Source organism: Centrocercus urophasianus, unplaced genomic scaffold (genome assembly GCF_019232065.1).
Source record: "Centrocercus urophasianus isolate 14NV4802_14NV808 unplaced genomic scaffold, USGS_Curo_1.0 seq_11, whole genome shotgun sequence".
NCBI lineage: Eukaryota > Metazoa > Chordata > Aves > Galliformes > Phasianidae > Centrocercus > Centrocercus urophasianus.
In genome coordinates, this window is record NW_024884253.1 from 68,025,508 (window position 1) to 68,052,394 (window position 26,887).

Below are 26,887 nucleotides of genomic sequence, written 5' to 3' on the forward strand. Positions count from 1 at the left end.
TCATTTTACTTAAGGACAGGCAGGATTTGCTACTGGGGCAAGTCATGCTATGTCTGAATATGAAATGTTCCTTGTAGCTTGTACAAAACAGCATTAAGAACACTTAGGAAATATGCCTGCTTAACTGAGCAATCCATTTAGAGCATTTCTTTTCTTTAAGGGTGTTCCTTTGTTTTCAAAGATTAGGCTAATATCACTCAAGTATTATGCTGACGTTTTTATTCCCTCAGATTATATACTCATTGATGATAGAGGAATGCTAAGTCATCAGCAGGGTGAGGTCCCTCAAACTGTTTATTCATTGGTGATAGAGAAATGCTAAATCATCAGCAGGGTGAGGCAGTGACACAGAGAAATCATTTCAAAGCTCTGTACAAGACAGAGTACAGCATAAGAAGAAGGTGAGAACAAGTAAAACGTAAAAGGGTTACACTTTTGTACGTTGTTCTACATATTATAATAAAGGCTTAAAATGCTGATACATTCTTATCATATCATTGGATGTGTTATAATATTTATTTTTCTTTTGAGATGACTCCCTTTCTCATCCTTGTATACCTTTGTAAGAAACTGGAATTTTCTGATCTTTTTATGGATAATTTGGTTTATTCTCTAAAGAGCTTTTAGAATATTCATGATCAAAACTGTTTTCTCAGAAGCACATCTGAAAAATATATCACCAAGTTCACTTCTGTCTTGGAAAAGTGACCTGGCTTACCATTTGGTCCTCATGCGTAAGCTGTTTTCCCATGTTCTAAATAATTTTATCACTATTATTTGTTTACAGTTCTTAAAATGAAGGGAGAAAAAAAAAAAACAAAAAAACAACAGAACAAAGAAATCTACTATGAAGTCATAATATTCAAAAAACAGTTATTTGGGAAGTCTTCTTTGGGGGAGGGGGGGTGTCCCCACATATTGTTACACAGCACACAGTGTTGGGTTCTCCCCACCTTCTTCAAAAAACATTAATAAAATAAATGTGAAGTAAATAAGCAGCTGAAATCATCCCTAGGAGCAGTGTTGCACAGATCCTCCTCTCCATCGGAGTTTTTTAGCCCATGAACTGCAACACTGTGCCTATGGAAACTCTATACGTAAAACTATTCTCCATTGCCTTAATATTAACACCAAACCTTAGAATTTTAATGGGTTTTATTTTGATTTCCTGCTGGTTCTGAGTTCCTTGCTGGACAATGCATTCTAGTTTTTGTTTTTGTTTTTTTTTTTATTTACAGCTCATGATCTCTCCATGTACACATTAATTCTGGATCTTAGAATTCCAGTGATCTGCAGTTTTATCATGAAGATTTGGCTGTACTTGTAGTAACTTGCATTTATTCTCTCAAATTCGAGCTAACACTGTCTCTCAAGGTTTTTTTTCCTCCCCCCTACAGCTTAGTCACAGTATTAGTTTTACTTCACAAGTCAATATTTATGAATTGCTGCAATTCTCTAAAAGCATGACCTGATCACCCTCTCACACAACAGATAATCTTTTAATGTGAAAAGAAGTCAACTGAATTTGGTGTTTGCCAGTTTTCATACTGGGGTAATTAAGACACAACGAACTGCCACTCTACAATCTTGTCCTGGAAGAAAGATGTGTTATCAATGTATTACATACAGATGGTATCTTATCAAAAGCAACACTTAAGCAATTGCATGCCAAAATTAGTGCTCTCCTTGAAGACTCAAAGCCAACTCTACAGTCTTCCCTTTGGGAAAGATGGACAGCCGCCAGAAGCAAGTAAAGGGGAGAAATGTTCATTGAAGCAAGCAAAAGAAATTAAAAACCCATTGTGAGATGGTCATTTAATATTGTTGATATCATTTTTAAGTGAAACGCTACAATGTATATTTCTCTGATTATATGTTTAATGTGAGAGATTGCCACGACAAAAGTTAAAGCTTTTTTAAATTACATTCTCTTCGCCCTAAATCACACAACAGTTTATGTTAATAGTACTGAGAAGGTGAAAAGAGACAACATCCGGTGAAGATCCTAGGCAGCTGACTGCAAACTAATGAGCACACATGTTCACCCCATAGGGCATAACTAAACTGTGGAAGTCCCCATCGTGGGATGCGCTAGAGGTCAACATTGTAAGCAGATTTAAAACAGGACTGGCAAATTCACAGAGAGTAAGTCACCAGTGGTTGTTCAACACAACAGCCCAGTGGCAAGATTCAGCTCAGGAAATCCCTACATTGCTGCCTGTTAGGACATGGAGCAAGAGGGAGAATTCCCTGAGCAGGCGCTGCTGGAGGCTGAGGGAGATGCAATCTTGAGCTGCTGCAATGCAAGGATTTTTGCTCTATTAAGGGAAAGTTACGTAACAAGATGCATTATGCAAAAAAACACTGAGCATTCCTTCTTTAAGCAGCAGTGAGGGTTTGTAAGACACAACAGTGTGATGTTTGGAATTTGTATTATACTTTTTAATTCCTAAACTTGTTAAATACATACCTGACACTGACGTACTGGTCAAAGAAGCCTTGAAACTCAACACGATCGCCACCAAAGAATCAATTGGTGTCTCTAAATTTTGGGCCTATGGTTTACATGGTACTTAAATGAACAGTGGCCATAGCATAAAAACAGATTACCACTACCATAACTTGTTTTAATTACTAAGCTGAACAACAAAGTACTGGAGAATATTTTACAGCATATTAAGACACAGCACTGCTAGGTGACATCTAAAACCACTTCAAAATTAATATAACAAGATAGGAGTTACAATCTACTGGAAAAAAAAAAGGCTAAAGTATGTTTGCTTTTTTCTGTAATTTCTATTTTCTAAATAACATAATTTCTAGTTCTCCAAGATGTGCTATTGAAAGTCTCCACACTCTATTATATGATTAGGTTATAAATTAGTCACTTGGTATTCTATTAAATATATTTATTCAGCCAGTTGACCATATCCTTTCTGTCTTCCCCGACGTAAGTTTTATTCTTAGGATTGATATCTTCTTTTCTGTAATGAACAAAACCATAAGTTTTACCAGGACAAATTCTAACCAGATAATCAACTTTACAGTTTTGCTCTAGCTCCCGCTCCAGCAGGGAGACCTGTAATATAGGGCATAGTCATGGTTACATTAAAATAGCTATATTCCATGCTGCCAGGCCATAGCTTACTCATCATTCAAGCCTGAAACTAATAACCAGATTTCCTATAGGCATAACAAAAAGTAAAGTTACATTAAGAAAAAACACTTTCACTGATAGTCAAGCAAATCTGCTGCAGTATAAAGGCAGATACAACAACCTGCAAAGATATGGATACAAGAAAAGTACACATGAAACACGTCACTATGCTAAATACACTAAAACTGAATTAAAAGCCTCGCGTGGACAACAGTGAATGCAAACTGTCTTATAATGCACATTCTGTAAGTGCATGTGTCCAAAAAAATTCAAAGAAAAAATTTTATGTACTATTTAGAATACGTAAGTGATAGCAAGATGTTTTTGTTTTTCTTTTTTTAAAGTTTTAGGAATAAGTGTTGAAGATAAGGATAGTGCCACTTCCAAGTTTCATACAGCCATAGAATTACTGGGGGATTCTGGGGACCATCTAGCCTAACCCCTAAGAGTCAATTGCAGCAGGCTGCTCAAGGCCTTGTTCAGGTGGAGTATCTTCAAGAATCAAAGTCTCACCACTTCTCTAATAATAATAAAAGCTTCTCTTTATGAGTACTTGGAATTTCCTGTTTTCTTTTTTGGCCCAGTTACCTCTTCTCCCTCCACTGAATACCACTGAAAATTGTCTGCCTCTGTTTTACCCATTTTTGCATCGCCTTTAATTTAAGTAGCACTGTAAAAACCATGTACAGTTTGACCTCACTGAGATTTCTGAATATTTATTTTGGAACACGGCTAATCAACTATGAACATAAGTCAGTTTACATGAAAATTCTTTCTCTACTTCAGACTATGCATGCAAGAGTGAGTACTTCAAGTTACAATTCCTGTAGACCAGCTCTCCAATTATAAACTTGGATTTCTTATATCACCCATAGAAGTCCTTTTATGAACTTGTAGATAAATGTGCACACAAACAAGTACAACTCTCAAGAAATTCATTCCACATAATGATCATAGCTCACAGGACATGTCAAGACATCTATAAGTAAGGCTTACTATTCATCATTATATGGACAATCATTAAGACTTAACAGAAAATAGCTGCTGGTAATCTTGGCAAGTGAAATGATTAAGTGCTCATAAATCCCAGACCAAAAGTTTCCTCAGCAACCCTAATTCTTTCTTTTGTGTTATATTTCATAACGCAACTCTCAGGATAACTCCTTTCATCTGTAAGTCCATCACTATTAAGCACACAAACTGTTTGACAAAAGAAAAAAAGTTTGCAATGTGAACAGATCTGTGAATGCTGAATGAGGCAAAGAAAAAAAACCCACAGTTTTTCATCCTGTAAGTATCACGTCTCCAGCATATTGACTAGAACAGGGTTAGCTGCAATGAAAAAACAAGACTGTTCTCATCTCTTTCTTAACTTTATCCCCTCCACTAACTTCCCACTAGTACAATCAACAAATTTACAGAGTGGTGTGGTTGGGCTGGTACCTACAGATTTATACAGTATAACTAGAAAGATTATCACAGCAGAAAGGGATAATTGAAAATGCTCACCTGTGTCCAAGGCTTGCAAAAAAAAAAAAACTCCAAAGAGAGCAATCTCCAGAAAGAGACCCTTCCTTAGACACAGTCAGCCCTTGAACAGGGTCTAGGAGAGATGCAGCCAAGCTCCACCCCTTCTGGTCACACAGCTTTATTGCCTTCACCTGTGCTCCCAGGGCTGACCCAGAGTTTGCCTCAAGTGATCAATCGGAGGTTCGGGCTGTGACTCAACAGTTCCTACACATCACTTCTACACGTTTTCTTCATTGTGAAGTCTGAAAAAAGAACCATGTCAAGGCCAATAGAAACAAAAGTCATCCAGAACAGAAGTGTTCCCTGAGTGCACAGCAACAGGATTTTCATACAACTTTGGTACTGAGTTACTGGCAATACTCTGGCAAAATAAAGACATAAGAAAAAAACCATTCTTATCTTAGGTTACATTAATCCTTTTATGTTTGGCTCCATTTTTCTGCTCTTGTTTTTTTAATACATTTTCAAATATTACTACGAAGCTGAGCATCAACTCATAATTCAGGAGGGAAATTTAAACATGCAAATGAAAGAAGACAGAAGTTGTCAGCATACTTGATGGAGGGGAATGAAGTCATCTTTTTCATCAAAAATGAAAAATGTAGGGTTCAGCAGGATGGATCACTGTCAGAATCCTTTATTATTCTTAGAAAATATTTTTAAAAATCTTCAATTGACTTTTAAAGTGAAATTCAAATTCAAGTGCAGCACCCTGTTTATGCAATGAAAAGTTTGCATATCTCATGCAGTATCTATCCATAAATGTCAGCTTTTTGTCAAGCTACTGTAAATATGGCTTCTAGTAGGACACCGCCCAGGCTTAACATTTTATCTAAGTCAGTTTCTTAAGCTACTGACTGAAATCTGAATGTTGGGTTCTTTTGAATTGATGGGGAAAGTCCCCATCAAGCAGTTCAAAAATTTACATTCTGAGTACAGTAGCAAAGAACAGCTTAAATATCTCAGCTTCTTGGGAAGAGTGTAAAAGGAAAGCTGATGTTAAACAACCACAGTCCAGCTGTACAGAGTAACTGGATCAAAAATAATGCTGTCTGCATGAGGGTGACATCCTAGCTCTGCAGTGTGCAGTTGCCAAACATTAGGAAACAGGAAAATGGAGCAGAGTTGGGAAGATGACCCAATCGCATGTCTGTCTGTCTGTCCAAACCTGAAATAAAGACACAGCTCCTATGATTCATTCTGAATCTAGGAAAATTTCCTTATCACCGTCTTCTTTGCATAAGAGCTTTCCTACTTTACTGGAAATATCTCTCATCGTCAACCGAGAATATAATTAGAAGAAATACTGGTGGATCAAGTACATAAGCTACACAACACATATGTGTACATGTGCCTGCTTGTATTGCATCCTTGTATTTACATCAGCCTTCAGTTTGGGGTATGTCATCATCATCACCCCATCAGAAACAACCAACTTCTAATTTCTTTGCACCACACTGTTCCCTTAGGTACATCAGGACAGCATCAGCTGCTCTGGAACATAAGCAAAGCCAAATTAATCACCCATAGTAAAACCAGTACTGGAAAATATGAGAAGATAAAGATGTATAAGCATCCCCAGATCATGTTCCTACCATATTTTCTTTCATACACTTTAAATAAATCATTACTTCAGGTAAATATTATGGGTTGCTAACTTGAAATCATCCAATAGAGAAAAAAAAAAAAAAAAAAAAAAAAAAAAAGAATGGAATTAAATAAAAACACAGCATGGATAACATGCACCAAAAAGAATAGATGGAATGGATGATTGATTAAATACTTTCCTAAGAGGTAAAAAAGCTTGAAATTCTCTGAAGAGCTGAATGAATATTTGTTTTATTCATCCAGACAGAAAAAGAAATAAATGCCTCTCCAGTGAGCATAACTTATTAGAAAGTCAAAATGTTGACAGTAACTGTAAGTTAGCATCAGAGATATTTTACTGCAGGAAAGTCAACATATAGGATGCTTTTGGAAGATGCTTTGAGAATTCACACTGTCATTTGAAATACACCTTACCCAGGCACTGTACTCAGAAAGCATTTACTCCAGAAGTAGGTTTCAACATGCAGGCAGAGTAAAGAGAAAGTACTGGTGGGAGAGGGGTATCAGAGTAGCATTTTATATCACCTCGAGACTATTTTCAGCCCCTTTCCCCTGGGCATGCAATCTGTTTATGATCACGATACATTAGCCTTGCAAATATCAACTTATCTGCCAACACATACATACAAATTAAATGCCAAAAAATTTTGTTCACTGGAGCTGACATTTGAAACATGTGAGCTGTCAGTAAGAAATGCCAGGCAAAGCACAACCTTTCCTTCCCATTGCAGCAGAGTGGGTACAGATTCCAAACTAAAAAGTTTCCACAACAACTGACTCCTTTGAGACAGGAGCTCTCTGGATTTGATTCAGCTATGTCTCCCATAACCTTCTCACCACATACCTAAACCTAGCAACTTTCAATATAGCTACTTCTAACAGATTAAGAAAGAGATCTGGTCTCCCAGTAAGTCAATCAGCTTGGTATCTAATTAGTTTGGCCCCTTCACAGTATTGTCTTGGCAATGTCTTGCCCTTCTGTGTTATTAAGGCAGCAGAATATCTCTGCTAGAGACAGAAGGTCTTTGACAGCCAATGTCACTCAGGTCTTCAAAAAGGGCAAGGAGGATCTGGGAAACTAAAGGCCAGTCAGCCTCATCTCCATGCCTGGAAAGGTAGTGGAATTACTTGTCCTGGATACCCTCTCCAAGCAACTGGAAAAGAAAACAGTTATCAGGAGCACTCAACATGGATTCACCAAGGGGAAATCATGCTTGAGCAACCTGGTAGCCTTCCATCACTGAATAAGTAGATGGGAGAAGAGCAATGGATGTTGTGTACCTTGATTTCAGCAAGGCATTTGACAGTCTCCCACAGCATCCTTGTTATGAAACTTAGAAAGTGTAGGATAAATAAGTTGACATGAGGTGGACTGAGAACTGTCTGACTGGCAGAGCTCAGTCAACTGTCATCAGTGGTGCAGAGTCTGATTGGAGGCCTGAGTGGCAGGCGAGCCACAAACTCCATTGCTGGTGCAGAATGAAGACATTTATTGTAGGTGCTTTTATATACTTTAGGTGCTTTTTATACCCCATAACAACCACTTGGTCACATGTACCAGCCAGGCGCCTTGTGTGTATTTACATCTGGCGCAAATAGCTACCAAGCTTGTTTACTCATTTTGAAGGTCTTTTGTTCATAGTGTCTTTGTCCCACAGGTCTGTAATAAGTGGAGTTCCACAGAGGTTGATGCTGGGTCTGGTCCTGTTCAACATCTTCATCAATGACCTGGATGAAGAGACAGAGTCCCTCAACAAGTTTGCTGACGATACAAAGATGGGAGAAGTGGCTGACACACTGGAAGCCTGCGCTGACATTCAACAAGACATGGACAGACTGGAGAGTTGGACAGGAAGGAGCCTGATGTGGTTTAACAAGAGCAAGCGTAGAATCTTGCATTTGGGGAGGAATAATTGCATGCATCAGTACAGCTTAGAGGATAACCTGCTGGAGATGAGCTCTGCAGAGAAGGACCTGGGGGTCCTGGTGGACAACAGGCTGATCATGAGCCAGCAGTGTGCCCAAGAAAGCCAGTGGGATCCATGGGGGTGCATTATGAAGAGCATGGCCAGCAGATTGAGGGAGGTGATCCTCCCCCTCTTCTCTGCCCTCAGGGGGCCACATTTAGTTTGCTGTGTCCAGTCCTGGGCTTCTCAGTTCAAAAGAGATAGGGATCTCCTAGAAAGAGTACAGCAGAGGGCTGCAAAGATGATTAAGGGCCTGCAGCATCTCCTGTACGAGGAAAGGCTGACTAACCTGGGTCTGTTCAGCCTAGGGAAAAGAAGACAGAGAAGGAATCTCATAAATATTTATAAATATCTAAAGGGAGGTGAGAGGCAAATGGATGAGTCCAGGCTCTTCTTGGGGATGTGCAGTGATAGGACAAGGAATGATGGCCTAAAACTTGTACATAGGATGTTCTGTAATAACATGCGAAAGAACTTCTTCACAGTAAGGGTGATGGAGCACTGGAATAGGTTGCCCAGATTGGTTGTGGAATGCCCTTCTATGGAGATATTCAAGACCTGTCTGAACACTTGCCTGTGTGACCTGTTGTAGGGTATCTGCTTTAGAAGACTCATTATTCTCCTGAGGTCCCTTCCAAACCCTGCAATTCTGTGATTCTATGAAATGTTTGGACAGTGTTGAACGTGTGAGAGGAATAGGTCTGATCTCTTCAGGAGATTGTAACAGGACACTTCACATGCTAGCACTAACAAGTTAAAATCAAAGAGCAGGTTAAATCCCAAGCTAATAGGAGCCATGGCAGGTACAGACAACTGCTTATGCTGTGTTCCTCACTGACTACTTCAAGTGTTATGCACTAGCTTCTATTTTGCAATGGTCCCAATGCAAACTTGTTCACTGAAGACATGACAGTCATCTACCATAGGAACAGCCACATGACTGTGGGGCACTACATCTACACCAGGGTTTAAAGACTCTTGTTCAAGTTGCAGAGACAAAAACACCTTTGCTTGGGAAAGGAGCTCAGCATCCTATAGCAGCCTGGGTTCAACAGACCATGCCTGGTATATAAACAGTGTCAAAAGCTTTTCAGTGAAGAGCAGCCTTTTGTAATTGCCTATTATTTTAATGTTCCAGCTGGACTGAACTGGAATTAACCGTGTTTCTTCAGCAGCGGTACCAAGATAACATTTTTAGGAGCTAATGAAGATACACTCGATCTCTCTAACTGCAAGGACAAACTGTCTGCATGTGTGCACAGCCTTGTACCTTTCGTTTGGCCAAAAGTTTGACTCTAAGGCACTAGCAGAGGACTCTTCGGACACACTGTCTGAAATTAACATTTTGTTCAAGTCAATCAATGCACCATGGACTGGAATTACAGCAAACGTAGTCTTAAAAACTCCTCACAGTGAAAAGAAGACTGCATGCCATATCTGCAGTCAGGCACCTGAACACATATCCTTTCTCCCCTGAGGGGCTTCCTGGCAAGTGCTGAGGGCTGACCTGGAGGGATCACAGCTGTGGGCTACTCCACTCCCTCAGGGACCAAGGGGAAGGCTCCTGGGCAGCACTATGCAGTGACCTCAGACCCTGTCTGCCATGGGATCTTCTTTTCAGCTGAGACTCTGCCACTTGGCCTTGCCTGAGCTACAGCTCTTCCTGTGCTGCAGCCATCCCTGTGCCGGCCATGGCTGCCTCTGGGTAATGAACCCACAGACTGTCCTCCAAGCTTAGTCTCAGCCCTGCCACATCACTATGGAGCTTCCTGGTTGGCCCTTGCAATGGTTAACATCTCTGAATCTGCTCCTGCTTCCAGATTCACATTCCCAGCTTGACTTCAGACCTGCCCAAGTCAGTTCTGAGGGGCCTGCCCTGCCCCTGTGCAGGAGCAATGTGAGATAAGAGATGCTGAGAACAGATGACCCAGATGTCAGCTGCCTGGGTCCAGGGACACTGTTCAGAGCTGGAATCAACTACCCTTATCTTCTTTCCACACATCTTAGAGTACCAGTTACACAGTTACAATCATGCTTTCTCACTTCTTGTGTCACTGGCCATTTTAAACCGTAGTTTTTGAGGCAGAGGAAGCAACTAGTAGTCTATGATATCAACATCATATGATATAAGTCTTCATTGAGCCACTGTTGAGACAGTTGTTCTTGGACCAATCATCAGAAGTCTTCCAAGCATTTTTTCCCGCGAAGACTAGATAGATGGCTCTGCATGTACAAACATACACAGACAAAATCAAAATTAAATAAAATCTTCAAACTCTATGAATTTTTGGCCTTTTATACAATGAGATACTTCTACTAAGTCATTATATTATTTTGATTTCTTTTCCCTGAGAAAATCACATATAAATACCATGATAATTATTCTACAGAAAGATCTGTATGTTTTAGGAAACATTTCTAAGCACCTATATGTGTTTTTTTCAGTGTTTCCAGGTGAATTGATAAAACAAGGTCCTGCTTACAATTTAACATGTTGCACAAAACAATACATTTTGCATTATAGCATTTCACACAAGTCCATCATTAATGGACTCTGTAAAAAGAAAAGCATTTACAGAAAACAATTATTTACTACAGAGCACATCATGAGCCTCACTGATAAATTAAAAAAATGATGATGGACTGAGTGTTTCACTGCGGACGTCATTCAGTGACTGGTAAAAGAGAAGTACAGTAAGAGTCCACTCAGTACTACATAGTTCCTGCACCGTGAAGAAAGCCAAACTCTGACTCAGGGTGACCTCAGCTAAGATGTGTTGCACGACCAGCAGCAGAATCAGGAAGGTGCAGCCACCAGGGGATTGCACAGTGTTGGCATGCAGAAGGAAAAAAGCTGGCTCTGCCATCACTAGATCACCCTCAGATACTTTCATGTGTTCTGCCAAGCCCAGACCACAGGGTAGCAATGGGATCCTTGGGAAACCACAGTTGTCTTTCACTTACTGTCTTTGGCTCACTTCCCTGCTCAGAAACACAGTATGTACCTCCAGGATCGTGATGAAATGATTGCATCAGCTTTGCCTAAGGCAAACCAAAGTGTGTTGAAAGCATGTTCTTTTGTTTCGCTTTGTTTCTCAGCTCCTTTCTGCTTTACAAAGAGATCTTAGTCACATGGAAACTGTCCGCTGAAATCTGACTTCTGTTATGCTCTAATGGCTGAAACCACTAGAGGCAACATCTTATGAAACTAATGGCTGCACAGTTATGTAGAGCCTTGCTCTTTGGAACTGGAGGCCAGTCCCAACTCTACATTAATATATCGTATAAAGCAACCAAGGAAGCTTGTAGTATACTCAGTTATCATAAGGTACTGCTGCATTTTGGAATTTAACTCCTATAGAGCACCAAAAATGACCATGAAAATTTGGAAGGCTGAAAAGGACTGTATTTAATAAGGCAGGTGTACATATGACATTCAATATACATTCAATACCATATTCAACATACATAAAATTATAGAATCAAAGAATCATAGAATCCTTAGAGTTGGAAGGGACCTCTGAAGGCCATCTAGTCCAACTCTCCTGCAATGAACAGGGACACCTCACAGAATCACAGAATCACAGAATCACAGAATCACCCGGGTTGGAAGGGACCTCAAGGATCATGTAGTTCCAACCCCCCTGCCTAGCAGGGCCACCAAACACACACATTCAGATCAGGTTGCCCAGGACCCTGTCCAACCTGGCCTTAAACACATCCAGCTAGATCAGGTTGCCTAGGGCCTGATCCAGCCTCACCTTGAAAGTCTCTGGGTACAGGACATCCACCACATCTCTGGGTAACCTGTTCCAGTGCCTCACCACCCTTAGTGCAAAAGACTTTTTCCTTATATCCTAAATCTACCCTCTTTAAGCTTGAAGCTATCCAAATATAACCCGAATCGCAATCACAGCTTTATCTGTGCTGGCTGTGGTTTGCAGACATATGCTCTGATGTTCTGATGCTCAACTTATACTTCTTGCCCACAACTCTTTGGGAAGCTGTTTCATAGCTGTTTCGTAGAATTATAGAATCATAGAATTACAGAATCATAGAATCATAGAATGGCCTGAATTGGAAGGGACCTCAAAGCCCACCCAGCCCTGACCTCATGCCATGAGCAGGGCTGCCACCCACCAGTTCAGCTGCCCAGGGCCTCATCCAACCTGGCCTTGAGCACCTCCAGGGATGGGGCACCCACAGATCTTTTCTGTACAGCTGTGCTAGGGCTTCACCGCCCTCTGTTTATTGTCATTCTGCTACCACTCCTAGCAAATCAAAATGGCACTGGTTGCTTATTAACAAGAGCTAATCTCTCTTCCTGTGTGAATACATGCACTGTAATAATATTCCTTGGTCTCTGCATGTACAGGCAATAAAAATGAAATGCACTCTTCAGTGTCTAACTCTTTGCTAGGAAAATATCTCAATCATGAATCCTATTTTAGATTTTTTAATTAATTCAAACACATCTCAGCTAAGCCCTTTAATATGCCTCCAGTACACCCTCCCCTCTGATATAAATATCTTTAACATTATAAGAATAGTATTAAGACCAAATGAGGAAAGCACAGTGAGCATCAAAACTAATTACCTTAAATCCTGTTCTTTATATCAGTTATGCTCTTTTCACAGGACAAAATTCTTTGTTTCTACCACTGGAAACATGCCAAAATGCTTAACATTCCTTTAAGGACAGTGAAGTTATGCTACGAAATGTTAATTAAACTGACATGGATGTAGATTTTAAAAGTACAGAAGAACAGTTCACAAAAGGGATTGGTAGATACAGTGATTAGACCACCAAAAAAAAAATAGAAGTTTCCACCACACCATTCTTAATGTAGAATTTATCTGATACTGCTGAGAAATATGCATTTAAATAAAAATGCAATTTAGGAATGCAAAATTATTGACGTTGTTTATTACCTGTATTGTGATTTTCCATGTGTATTTCTACTACCACAAATCTAATGAGAGGGAGGTGGTTGTTCAGGGAAGCTGACTGTAACTGCAGTTTTGGTCAGCTCTTTGTATTTGTAGTTGAGATCTGTTCTTCCTGAAATTGCATAAAAAATAGTTAAAACGTGTCTATAGCCTGATGCATATGGAACAGGCTACCCAGAGAGGCTGTGAAATCTCCTTCTCTGAAGATATTCAACATTCTCCTGGACATTTTCCTGTGCAACCCACTGTAGAGCACTGTGTGGTCAGCAGGGCTGGACTAGATGGTCTCCAGAGGTCCCTTCCAACCCCTACCATTCTGTGATTCTGTGCTATCAGGTAATGACTTGATCTCCACCAAAGAAATTAGTTGCATTGCCATCTCTCTTCGACTTTTCTTTCAAAGCTTTATGAGCTGTGAATTTTGTCATGACTTTACAATACTGTATGTCTCACTTTTATTCAAAAAATTATTCTCTATACAATACTGTACAGTCTCACAGTTTGAGAAACTTCATCACACTTTCATCAAGACCACATATGATGTATTTACTGCCCAAATCTGGCATTTCCATTGTCCTGATTCACTCTCCCCAGCTACAGGAGTTAAGCTATCAAATTGGCCCCTCTAAAAACAAAACAATCAAACAATTTTGGTAAGACTCAGTTTAGGCTAACAGACTGATCAGTTTACTTTTCTGAGACCACTGCACAACATCTAGACTGTTATCCCACCCCGCCGAGAGCCTGAGGCTACACTACCAACACAGTATCAACACAGAAACGCTCTTAAACAGCTCTCATTTTGTCTCCCAGCAACCTCCTTCATCCCTCCATTTATTTTTCCCGTTGCTGAGAAACATCTTTCTGAAAGCCCTTTTCCTGCTTCCTCCTTGGAACAGTGTCAAAGTGGCACCTCCCCATCTCCTCACCAGTGAGTTCTTATCCCCGCATGCTAAGAACATCAGAAACGAAACTGGGAAGAATGGTTTGCAGAAGAGCTGGTTGTAGCAGATGTTCCTCCTGCCTTTCATAGTGCTGGTGATGCTGGGTGGAAGAGGTTTGGGTTTGCAGTTTGCTGTTCTTTCAAAGCTGCTTCATCAAATAAATGTATCTGGGTTGCATAAGGTCTGTCCTCCCTCAGTTGTGTTCCAGTTTGCTGAGTCATTTTAATGTGATTTTGCACTATTTGGCCAAACAAGTTTATATGACAGAGAATTGTAAGACAAACTCAGCTACTGGAACTAATGCCATTTAACATGGTTACAATTTGCTTCAGTAGGTCAGCATACTACTATTTATATTTGCATGAGAAGAAAGCTCACACTGAGGATGAGCAAGCACAAACAGAATGCCCTTGGGGCACAATCAAAAGCATGCTTCCTGCAACTTACTGGCTTATCAAGCTTTAATGATGTCCCAAGACGATTTGATTTTGTTGCATGCTGGAGATAAGCTAATCTTCCAGATAACAAACATTCAGCAACGCATAACGAAATACAAGGTGTCATGATGATGTAGCACAACCAGGGCTCCTTCTTTCAGAGTCCCGAGGAGGTGAAAATCCACACTTTACTCAAATCCAGCATCCTACAGCGCGTTGCTGCATTCAGAAACAACACTCAGCAGCTCGGCTGAGCACTGATAAGCACTGCACTGTTATTGCAGTGTTTGACACGGGCCCCTCTGAGCGTCGCTTGCCTCAGCCTGAGCCAAACCTCCCCTAGGCCTCCTTGATGACGACCACGGAGAGGGGCCCCATCTTGTGGACGTTTCCTGGAGTACGCACGGCTGTAGCAGGCGCCGTGCTCGTAAAGCAGCGCTGTAAAGCCAGCTCCCGTAGCCATCGCCGGGACTTAACCTGAGCTAGGGTGCCCCGCTCCGTGTACTAAAAGCACCTCCTTTCTCTTGGGCTACTCCTCCCTGTCCTGCAGGTGTGAGGAGCCCAGCCTAAATTTTTGAAGACCTGGAGAGAAGCTTCTGCGCTGCCTGCAAGCTCCATCCTTGTGCTCAGGGGAGGGGAGGATGAGGGCAGCCGGGAATGAATGGAGACAAGAGCGGAACAGGTCAGACTGCATCGGCTGCAGGGATCCGGAGCACTGGGGGGAGAGGGGGTAAGTAAGCTGTGAGGGGTTTGGAGCGCTGCTCTTATGGGGAGCAGCTGAGAGGACTGGGATTGTTCAGTCTGGAAAAGCAGGAGCTCGGAGAAGATCTTATCACGTTCTACAACTGCCAGAAAGGAGCCTGTAGCAAGATGGGGTTGGTTTCTTTTCTCAAGTAACAGGGATAGAATGACAGATAAAGGCCTTCAGTTGCACCAGAGGAGGTTCAGGTTGGTTGTTAGGAAAAATTATTCTCGGAAAGAGTGGTGAGGCATCGGAACAGGCTGCCTAGGAAGGCAGTGGAGTCACCGTCCTTGGAGGTGTTCAAAAAATGTGTAGATGTGGCACTGAGGGATATGGGATAGTGGGCACGGTGGTTAATGGTTGGACTGGATGATCTTAGCGGTCTTTTCCAATGTTTCCTTCTTTCCTGCAGCTATTGAATGTTCTCCATTGCTTCCCATCTTTGCTTATCATCTCTTTGGCAATACCTCCATTGATACAGCTGCCCAAAATGCAAGATGGACACACTGACAGCAGACAGAAAAGCAAGCATACTTTGGTCAACTCAACCCAAGAGCTGAGCTTCATGCCACTTATAGCATCTCTGACTACACACATTGTAGCGATATGTTCTAACAAATTCATCTTGAGGTATGCAGACAAATGGCACACATTACAGTTAGGTCGAGAGCACAGCAATCTGTGAAACTGCCAGACCTTCTTGCTATCAGAGGGAAAGTAATATCCACGCAGATGGTGGCCTTGATTTATGGACCTTGTTAAGGTAATCATGTGAGAAACTGGCAAACGTTGTAGAAAATAAAATAAGAAGAGATGAAGACTTTGAGGATCTCTGAATAAGCACAAACTACCCAGTTATTGCCGAGGCAGTGAAATTCAAAATACCCCCCAAAAAAGGTCATCTGGTCAGCAAAACCGGAATCAGTGCAGTAAAAGTTAACAGGAATGTTTATTATTGTTTATATTTTTGTTTGTTTGTTTACCTGGTTTGCCTGTTGGTCAGCCCTGTCCCTGATCATTGTATCTTGGAGCAGCTCATTGAACTCACTGTTTCCACAATGTTCATGCCTGACTTACTTTCACAGTTGGAGGGGCTGTCTATGTTTTCCCTTGATGTCAATGAAGCAATACTGGAAGTGCTTTTTTTAACAGAGCTAATGGAATTCCTGGAGGTTGCCAAACAGCATCATTCCCTCCTAAGTCCTTAACACAGCCAACTGTTCATTTCATGAATGCGAATTTTGATGACTACAGCAATCACTATCTCTGAGACAAATGCATTGTAGGTAATAAAAATATTCTTCACGCAAACTTAGTGTGGTTCTATTCTAATACCTGCAACTAAGAATTCTCATACCAAAATAAAACCTGAAAATACTCAGGTAATGTCAGAATGAAAAGTCATACCCTTTAGGACACATGAATGGCAAAACAGTTTCATTATTGTTGATGTCATAATGTAGAATAATGAAACAAATACAAATCAAGATAAATTCAAACAGTGCTTTAATGCTTAATGGTCCTTCAGTCCAACTTTGAGTTCACAATCTTCTGTAAGCCTTGCAAAAAATAAATTAGTGTAAGTTAAACTGTTTCTGTTCCTTGTTTCTATCCATCTTCCTCTTGACCATTTTCTTCTCTAAAATTCAATTGAACTCTGATTTTGAAGCCAGTGTTCCTTTATGTTTTTGTCAAATAAATGTCTTGATCCAATCAACCATATCCTTTCTAGCTTCTTCAATATAAGGCTTATCAGCAGGTTTCATATCTTCTGGCTTCAGTTGTGCAAACCCGTGAACCTGTCCAGGATAAACTTTAATTTTATATGGAACTTTACAGTACTGTTTCAACTTCTCATCCAATAAGGTAATCTGTAAAATAAAGCATTTTTCTGTTAGGCTGTGTTTTTTTAAGTTTGACAAACTTGCCATTAATCACATCCTTGCTCTTTCTCCATTATCACAATTGAAGTGGATTCTGTTATTCAGTACATGAGAAAATCCCTCTTTGGAATGTGAGACTGAAATGGTTTTCGAAAATATGGGTGTGCCTGAGTACCCCCAGCAGCTACTGCTAAGATGGCTTGGTGAATATTGTTGTAAATGAATAGGTGCACTTCTATTCAGAGGCATAACATGGCTTATAACCTGATTTTAAACTCTGATCTTGAGAGAACATATTCCCCGAGAAAACACATTGCCTAAGTCTTAATAATTCACAGTCCTAAATATTTTCATAAACTTAGTAATAACACTTAAGAAAGCAGTTGCTTTTTCTCATTTTGCTGTACAACAAAAGCAATTGTCATCCGTCTACATCATTAGAAAGTTTTGTCACTGAGCTGACACTATTTTTTTCCATTCAAGGATGGTCCAAATTCAGTCATCTAACTATCTCTTGTCCCATATATGACTGCAGTATCCAAGTTCTTGAGGTGTTTGGTTCATATAAGTAGGATCTTCTTGCCCGGTTTCACACTCTGCTTGCATAGCCACTGAGAGACCAACAATAGATTTTTACTGCATTTCTCAACTCAAAGAGAAGCTCCAAATAACCTGAGCAAGATATGGGGGAAGTAAGCTGAAATATAAGCAAAACAATCCAGCCTATGTGATTTTTCATATCTGAAAATGGTTTCTGACAGGCTAGGAATTCTCTCTAGGATAGACGAAGAATGGAAAAATAAAAATCATTTCTAATACAACCTACCTGGTCATAAGAAATAGTATGGTCTTTCTCACCAAATATAAAAAACGTGGGATTTAGTAAATTGTATCTTTCTTCAGAGTCCCTTATTATTCCTATATGAGGAAAAGAATGTTAGTGAGGTTATCATTCCTGCAAGATGAATGAAAAATTCTGTGACAAAATTTCTATTTAGGTTTATTTGTTAGATACTTTTTTTACTTGAGGAGAGTTTCTATTCTGATGGATGAAAAGAGCGTTTGGAAAACAGTACATTCTCCCCAAGCACTGAAAAAATATTAGAAAATGTACATGCACAGGAAACACTTTTTTTTTTTCAATTCACAGTAGTCTTATAATGTTGATAGCAATATAGCACATTGCTGAAACAGCCATAATTAACATTTTCGACTCACCTTTAAGTTGAGTACTTACAGAAAACACTACAAAGCAGTAACTAGAACTTACAAACTACATATAATGATGTGAGCTCATGTAAGTTTTCATTTCTACACTACCATAGAGGGACACCCCAGCGGATAATTGAGGATTTTTCAGCATCAAGTGATGTACTGCCATTCCACCCCAGGAAAACCCAACGATACCAATCTTCTTTGCATCGCATTGTTCCTTTAGATACTTCAAGACAACATCAGCCTCCCTAAGACATATAAACAAAAGAGAACTAAGGGATCTATAGCATAATCAATATTTGACTGCTTAAGAAGTAAATTGAAAGAGATAGATGAAATTTTCTGCACCTGCACCTCCAATCACTTAAAACAGAGAGTACATTAAAAAGCAATGGCTTCTATTCTTGAATGTGAGTTAACATTTCTGGTCCTAATTTAGGGAAGTAGCCATACACAGTTGTAGTTCTTAAATACTTACCTGAATTGTGACCTGCTCCTTTGTTTTCAAAAGAAGCATTTTTTCACTGAATCACTTTGTTTAGGACAGGACAACTAAAGACAAGACATATCTGCAAGCAGAACAACATCTTGCATTATGGAATGTGGGAATAGATGAGCTTGAATGTGTTATCTCTACTGAGTCTACCTGTTTAGATAAGGAATTATCTCGAGTGTGTCATTCCTGTTGCATGAGTTAATAATATCCAACCAAGCCACATACAAAATTACTATATTAAATAATAATTACTCAACATTAATATATCACCAGCTACAATGTTTTCAAAAATGAGTATTGCATGAGGTATAATGAATTAAATACAAAAAATTGTATAGATCAGAGCAGGTCACTTTTTAAATTAATTTTTTAAATTAATTTTTTATTACTAACTTCATGGGGGTAATGTTTTTATCTTTTTCATTACCTACAAAATTTGAAGTGAATTTTAAATGCAGACTGCGTACACTAATAACCGTATTTTCAAGGATTAGGTATATTAGTATGTCTATCACAAATGTGGATAGTCTGACAAAAAAGCAGTATGAAAGTGCCATGATCAGCAGATCATGTTCAAGGGCTGTAAGAGCAGCATGTTATGAATGAATGAGTTCTTTCAGCTCTGGTTTATTTGAGATAGTATAACGTAAGTCATGAGTATGTGGGATTCCTGGTGCTCTGAGAGATCTTAAGGGCAGCTACAAGTCAACGCTTAGTAGACAACACAGCTATGTTCTTCAGGTGTTCAATGGTTAAGACAGTTGTCTGGAGTAGGAATTCTTCTAGGTATTAGTCGTTTGTCTTTTCCAAAATTTCAGTCACAGCTCTGCAACTGTACAGTCAAAAGCTTTGCTGAGAGATGTTGGTTGGGCCACGAGTGCTGCAGGGGCCAAATAAACACTTTGTGGCTTACAAGATGATAGCTGAGTAATAGGGTGTCACTGTCTGTTGTTCTCTGAAGTTTCAGGTTGTGGTAACAGGTACTGAAGAAGCAGTAATGCCTGCCTTAATTTATGGAAGCTTTTTTTTTTTTTTTTTACTGGCTTTGCTAGGATCTACAGGTAGTGGCCACTCCACATATTGAGAAAAATAGCATAGTTGATCAGACGAGTATTTGGGCAAATTCTGCAAATTCTGACCTAGTACTGCTCAGGAGAGTATCAGCTATCTATCATTTACAAGGGAGAAAGAAAGATGGGCAAGTGACAACTGGTAGATAGCATGTGTACTTGTGGAAGAGTTTTCCTCCTTATCCTAAGGACCTGGAAGCAGTATCCATGCTAATGAGTGAGAGTTCTAGGTGTTTCATAGCCTGTGAGACACCAGGTATGGGCCTGTGCAGCCAGTGTGACGTAGTTAGAAAAGGGTCTGTGAGGAGGGGACAATAAGCAGCATGATAGATGGAGCAGATGACCATTTCCAAATCCCAGGGTAGTGCTTGGGACCACAGAAGAACCACACAGAATAAAGTAATTGTGTGCATGCAGCCAGCTTGCCCTGCTGTGAGGGTCACTTTAAACATTTCAGATACATACAGTTTCCCCTTGTTTGCAAAATGCTTTTTAAAATGCAAGCACAGTTATGCATCCTACCTGTCTACTTTCATAGGGTCATGTTCTTTCATCCAGTCAGCAAAGTCATGCCAGTGATTTGTAGTTTTCCAGGGGTCCTTCCCCTTGAAGAAGTCTGGGCAGATGGTTCTGCATAAGACATAGAAACAAATCAACTTTTATGTCCAGGTGGGGAGAATCTGTGGATATCTAAATGACTTCTAATGTCTTTTCTACTCCAGGGTGTACACCTACACAGTTATCATCTGAATCATATTCTACTTATCCTGTTCTGGCAATCAGCAAAGCTAAAATTATATGTCTTGCTATGGAAAAAAAAAACCACATGCAAATAAACTCTTCTACTTTCCTTAGACACAGTAGAAAAGTAAAGGAATAAAGCAACCCTCCTGATTCCAAATGAATGGTTATTTATCTCTTTGCTAGTAAAATTTAAAGCAACCCCTTGCTGCTGTATGAACTCTGAAAGGTTTGGTTTGAAAAGCTTACACAATTTAAAAGTTCATACTAATGTTTGGTTTTTTTTTTAATCTTTTAATTATCCACATTGCCACATGAGCACAAACACTGTCACTCCATCACATTCCTTGCTGCTTTTTGCTCAGATAGCCATTCTTGACTGATTAGTTTTAGTACCTTTGGTGCCACGAAGTGCTATGGGTGTGTGGAAAACATACACAGTGCTTAGCTTTGGGCCTGGTGACCTATCAGTGCATTGATTAAGAGGAGAATAGGAATGATAAGTGCTTACATGTATCCATGACCTGCAATTAAATCAACTATATATCTATTGTCTGGGAACATCCATCCAAATATATCATGAATCACAATCACGGCTTTGTTTGTGAAATAAGATGGTCTGCAAATGTATGCCTTGATGTGCTCAATTTGCACTTCATGTCCAAGACATCCATATCCAGATCTTTCCCCAGTGTTGTACAGGAAAGGATCAGCCATCTGGAAACCTGGGAGAAAAAAAAAAAAGAAAAGTGTGAGAAAGTCAAATTTGTTAGTACAAGATAAGGACAAACAAGGGCAAGTGCAGTCAGCAGAAAGTAGTTCAATAGCTTTGATAAATAACATTGACATCCTTGTCTGAAAGGAGAAAGTAGTAAAATGCAAAAGCCATGCACCAATTCAGAATGGATCTTAGTCTATTATATGTTATTAAACTGAGGATGAAGAAAGACAGAAAGTTGCAGTGTGACTACTCTCATATAGGTCTTGTATCATTTTTGTTTGGCTCCCATGACAGCACTGAGCACTGAAACTGAGCAGTGACAGCCTCAGATGTCACTGTCCTCAGACATGTGGAACAGTGACCAGTTGCAGCACTCACATGTGTCTTCACCCAGACTCATAGGCTGGTTTCTCTGAATTGTGTGAGGGGTAAGGACCACAGCACTCAGCTGCTACAGAAAGGCATAGCATTCAGAGCTTCTTGCAGTGCTGGCACTTGCCAGCTAACGTGTGTTTTCAGTAGCAGCTATGGACTGTCACAGTAACTCTGGCATCCCCTGTACCAGGAGCAGTTGGCAACAGGCTGCAGTACTGATTTCTAGATTAGATTGAAGGGCATTGGCTTCATATGCCTTGAAAGGGAATTCAATAAAGCATGCAAATGCCAGAATCTGTTCTGACTCTGTGTCTGGAGCATGGGATGGACTCTGCACAAAGTAGAATGTTAATCTTGTAATTAAAAGTAGAATTATAATCCATCTATACAAGGAACCCAATTAGGTTTGCAGGGGCAGAGTCAATAGTAAAATTTCCTAACCACACGCTGACTTTAAAACTGCCCTTGGGAATTCGTACACACACCTACATACACATCATGTCTGCCTCACTTTCATCATTTCTACATCAGTCTATTATTTCCATTTGAACTGTAACGTACTGTTCAGAAAAGTGTCCAGTTATAGAAAAACAGCAAGTTATGTTAAAAATGCCTACCTTCTTCAGCTCTCCATTAGCCGCAGCAGCAGAGAGCTAGGTTTTGCTGAGTAACAAGAAATTTTGGGTAGGTAATAGAGACACATTGGGAACTATGGTGCATCCAGACTGAAGGACAGAGTTGAGCTGCAGTTTCACAGATTTCTTGTACCCATACTGTACTTTCTTACTTGCATGATTACCACAGGCCAAATAACATTCAGTTTTTTGTACACATTTAATCTGCTGTGTACTTAGAATAATTAACCTTCCTGAAGTATGATCTAGAAACATGCTCTTCCACTGATCATCTTCTGAGGATGCTGTCATTGGGTCAGGCAGGGCCAGCACTGAGTTTGTCTAAATATGCTTTATTACAATAATGAGTACTGGTTGTTTGAGTGTGGTGTAATGATATCTGAACTGGGTGGATGTGGTTTTATTTCGAGAATTGAGATGCTTCAGAAATAGAGATGAGGTAGATGATCATACACAGTGAGATAATTCATTGTGCTGGTAACTGAGAGCTGATTACGTTTGCTAATTGTTCTCCCATCTTTTTCAACATCCAAACATCAAGGTTGGTGCTAAAAAGTATGAATTAGTCCGGTCTTGAGGGCTAAAACCTCCACTGCTTTGTCACCAAACCTTCACGGCTTTGTAACATGCATGGGAGAGTATCTCCTAGCTTTCATCCCCCATAACAAGCCTCAAATGCTTGAATGAGTTTTGCTTATGCAAAAGTACTTCCTACCTGTTTTTCTTTTAACCCAATATGATTGAGGGTGCTGAAGTGCTAGAGATTGCTTGAAGAATTCACAGGCATTCCCTAAGACAGCTTACACCAGCAGTTCCTGAGACAGCTGCTCAGTCTTACACCCTTAGCAACTTCTGTTCAGAAGGGCACAGCACATAGTGTCCCCTTCAAGGAAACATTTAGGAAGCATTACGCTTTGCAACAGCTGTGAAAGAGCCTACTGCCTGTCTTTTGATTGCTACCCAGAAATTATTTCTTTGGCCTATCTTAATTAATTCCTAGCCAGCTGGTTCTTTTCCAATTACCTGTCTGCGAAGAACTTATATAACTTAAATACTTAACTTAAATAGTCAGCCACACCTGAGCTGCTTAGAAGTCTTTGATGGGATCCTGTTCAGTCAGAAGATTTATTTGTTCCTGCCCGCTTTGTTTCACACAACGCTGTGCACTGAAGCAACGACCCAGGATATTTCCTACCTGTCCTGTCTCACCTCATTCTCTCTTCCCACCAATTTCATCCATTACACTTTTCCCCTTCCTGCTTTCCCAGTGGCCCAGTTCCAAACGAGGAGAAATATTTAGTATTATCACAAGGTGAGAGTGGTGTCCCTTGAATAGTAGACAGACCCAAACTATTTCACTTGTAGGGAGCAGCAAATAACAGGAGTAAAACCTACCTAGTCTAAACTTTAATGAAAAAAAAAAATACTACTCCAGAAGTGGGGCTAAGAATCTTTCAAAAACAATCAGGTAGTCCTGAAAAGGTGTTCCTGAGGATAGTCCCCACCTTTTAGAAACTGAGTATGAGCACGTGATCTCAAGGTGCTTTGCTTTTTGCCAAGAACTGATGATGCTAAGATTTCCTGGATCCAGTGATAACAGTTTTAACTCCAGCATTAACTTATTTCAGTGCTAAATGCTCCAGTGTACCAAACAAGGGAAAGAACAGAAATTAAGAATCATGAAGGCAAAATTAATTATCATGGTCCTCTGACATGATCTTGTTACTGCTGGACATAGACTGGAGATCAGTAATTCCTATAGAAAGCCCCCAGCCTGTGGCTGATGTAGGATATCTCCAACAGAGTCCGTCTAGAGTCAAAAGCTTCCAGTGAATGTATTACCTCCCCTTGTGCCAATGCATGATGATGTTTAGAGGAAAAAATATGTTTGGGGTGTCCTTAGAAATACTGCTGTGCTGCAGCAGCAGGCACTCAAAGTCTACTTTCCCAAAGCTGAAACCCTCTATCTTCACCTTGTCTGTTCCTTAATACTTATTTTTGTGCACTTTTTTTACTGAAGCCAGAAGTCCTTCTATAAATGTTTTTTGCTGGATATTTTATGCATTTTCAAAGCTGCTTAGCATCTTTGGTTCTTATTGCTCAGCAGCTTCAGATTTCTCCCATTCAATGCAGTTAAAAATGGTTAGCCTTTCTCTGCTGCCAGCCCAGTCTTTGTGGACCAGTTTGCTATCACTCACCTGGAGTACAGGATCCTGAGTTAGCCCAGCTCGCTTCTTCTGTTCAGTGAGAAACCAGCTGGATTTCACTATACACAAAACGAAGAAAACGAGTTCTGCTGATAGTTTTTCTGCTGCTGCTGCTCATCCAGTTTCCAGGTGCTCTTCAGCTCTGCTGCATAGTTTGGGACTGGGAGTAGAGGAGGAGACGCTTGGTACACCAAGTCACCCAGACCGGAAGGGGTGGAGACAGATCATGCAGAGAGGCAGGGTTTGGTACATTCGTCAGACTCCAAATCAATTGCCTTTTACTCCATCTTTTATTTATTTATTATCTAAAGAGTTCTGAAAGCAAGACACACAGCGACACTAAACAACACTTGTTTTTCCATTTCTCTTAAAGTATGTAATTCCTGACAAAATAGAGAAGTTGAATGAGAATCAGTGACTCTTATTATCAGCAGACTTTATTTTTTTGATAAGCTTTCCCTTCTAGTCCTGTACAGAGCAACGAAATGTGCTATGCAGCCATTTAAGACTGCAGAACCTTTGGATCTCCGAAGCTGACACCTAGCTTGTAACACCTAGTGGTGAATTTGTTGATACATTACTAAGTTCTGAGATGCATTTTCTTGTAGTACATTCATGCACTTATGATGTCTTTAATGGAATTTGTGAATTAAGATGAATCTGTTCCGGCAAATTTGCAGCATAAGAAAATTGGTCTCTCCAGCACACAGATGAAATGTATTACAGCCACACCCACATGTATTCCAAACAAGTCTAAAAGTGTTTCAAGTTATTTCTGATTAGACTTGCTTTCAACAAGTTAGAAACATCTGAGTCTGCGTTGGTTGTTATTGATGGTGACTTGTTGAAATTTTCCACTTCCATCGTGGATTTGTATGCGTTAGCTCAGCCCCTGGACAATGTCTACTACAGGTTTAATTTCTGTGTGTGCATGAGGTTTGTGTATGTATGCATGCTGGGGAAGGCAAATTAAAGAGACAAAAGGGCTTCCCTCCTGTTCTGAGGACTCCACATCTGCATGCAGTACTCCAGGTGTGGTCTCACCAGCGCAGAGTAGAGGGGCAGGATCACCTCTCTCGCCCTGCTGGCCACACTTCTTCTGATGCAGCCCAGGATACGGTTGGCTTTCTGAGTTGTGAGGGCGCACTGCTGGCTCGTGTCCAGCTTGTCATCCACCAGAACCCTCAAGTCTTTTTCAGCAAGACTAGATCCTGAGCTGTACTCTGTATAGTGACCACCATGTCTGAGAACTATGTGGAACAGGCTGGATTCAGTTCACCCAAACTTCAGACATTTACAATGAGGACGTCTGTATGGTAGCAAGGTGTCTGCACCCTACACTTTCCATTAAGATGTGTGACTCAAACTTTATGGACGCCTTCTTTACAGTGACATGGGTAGTCCCCTAGACGCCACCAACTGTGATGATCTGATTATCTCTGAGTTTAATGGCAGCTTACCCACCTAGTGGTGGTGTAGATCTCTGTGCTCTGAGCATCAGCAGGCAGGCAAGACGAGTCCCACCTCTGTGTGTTGCATGCAACTCAAAATTAGGGTTTGTCATCTCAGAGAGACAGTATTTTTTACCTGTCCTGTCATGCCTGTCATTAGCTTTGTTCTTGTTTAAGAAACTATTAAAAAGATTGCTAGTGTTGCAAGGGAGGGAGTGGGACTTCACTGAAAAGATCTGATTTTACTTTGATCCTAATGGCATCTGGCTTGAGTCTGTCTAAGCCCCAGGATTTGAGAACACGCAAGCTGCAGCACCCTCTGACAGAAACAGGTCAGCAGAAACAGAAATCTGATCGAAGATGCAAACTGACATTCTCAAATGTTTCCTTGTTTTGTGCCCAGCATCTCTTCGGAGTTTGCCAGGGTGAAAGGAGAGCAAAGGACAAACTGTTGTAATGCAAGCCTTTACCTACACGCTGTCATTACTTTTGACCCGCAAACCCCAAATCATTTAGATCTCCCTTATTTGAAGAGGCTGGCTCTTTCCCCACAAGATAGAATCATCTCTGCAATAGGCTCGCAACTGTGGAGTTCATTCTACACATGAATTCAGACACACAGTAGTTAAATTTGTCCTTCACCTGAAACACACAGCTGCTTGCTTTTTTGGTTTTGTCTGATTTTTTTTTTTTTTTTTTTTTTTTTTAAGGGTTTGCACCAATATTCCTCTTGGTTTTAGAGGAATGAGTGTGGAATA

General features: G+C 40.4%; 1 protein-coding gene and 2 long non-coding RNA genes across 5 annotated transcripts; 1 reads left to right on the top strand and 2 right to left on the bottom strand.

Moving 5' to 3' along the window:
• Positions 1-955: 955 nt before the first annotated feature.
• LOC122155117 lies at positions 956-14,462 on the bottom strand. 3 transcript variants are annotated; one of them, XR_006167147.1, is made up of 5 exons: positions 14,142-14,462; positions 13,195-13,324; positions 10,306-10,485; positions 4,667-4,929; positions 956-2,984 (listed from the first exon to the last, which is right to left on the bottom strand). It is a non-coding gene; the product is annotated as an uncharacterized LOC122155117 (long non-coding RNA). The 3 variants fall into 3 exon arrangements; XR_006167148.1 differs by adding an exon at positions 7,577-8,023 and having other exon boundaries at positions 956-4,929; XR_006167146.1 differs by having other exon boundaries at positions 956-4,929.
• Positions 14,463-14,649: 187 nt separating this feature from the next.
• On the top strand, positions 14,650-17,232 carry LOC122155116. Its single transcript, XR_006167145.1, has 2 exons — positions 14,650-15,323; positions 15,748-17,232. It is a non-coding gene; the product is annotated as an uncharacterized LOC122155116 (long non-coding RNA).
• Positions 16,843-24,747, bottom strand: LOC122155115 (carboxymethylenebutenolidase homolog). The gene is made up of 6 exons (XM_042808886.1): positions 24,670-24,747; positions 21,252-21,465; positions 20,522-20,629; positions 18,539-18,681; positions 18,045-18,136; positions 16,843-17,206 (listed from the first exon to the last, which is right to left on the bottom strand). The coding sequence occupies exons 2-6, from the start codon at positions 21,455-21,457 to the stop codon at positions 17,027-17,029; spliced, it is 729 nt and encodes a 242-aa protein (XP_042664820.1). The 5' UTR covers positions 21,458-21,465; positions 24,670-24,747; the 3' UTR covers positions 16,843-17,026.
• Between the last annotated feature and the right edge of the window lie 2,140 nt (positions 24,748-26,887).

Excerpts from the sequence above, each read along its gene's own strand:
- LOC122155115 (XM_042808886.1), bottom strand. The coding sequence starts at position 21,457 with ATGGCTGATCCTTTCCTGTACAACACTGGGGAAAGATCTGGATATGGA. Across the intron at positions 18,682-20,521 it reads GACCCTATGAAAGTAGACAG|GGAGGCTGATGTTGTCTTGA; the intron begins GTAGGATGCATA and ends TATATGTCTTAG. Across the intron at positions 18,137-18,538 it reads CGCTGGGGTGTCCCTCTATG|GAATAATAAGGGACTCTGAA; the intron begins GTAGTGTAGAAA and ends TTCCTCATATAG.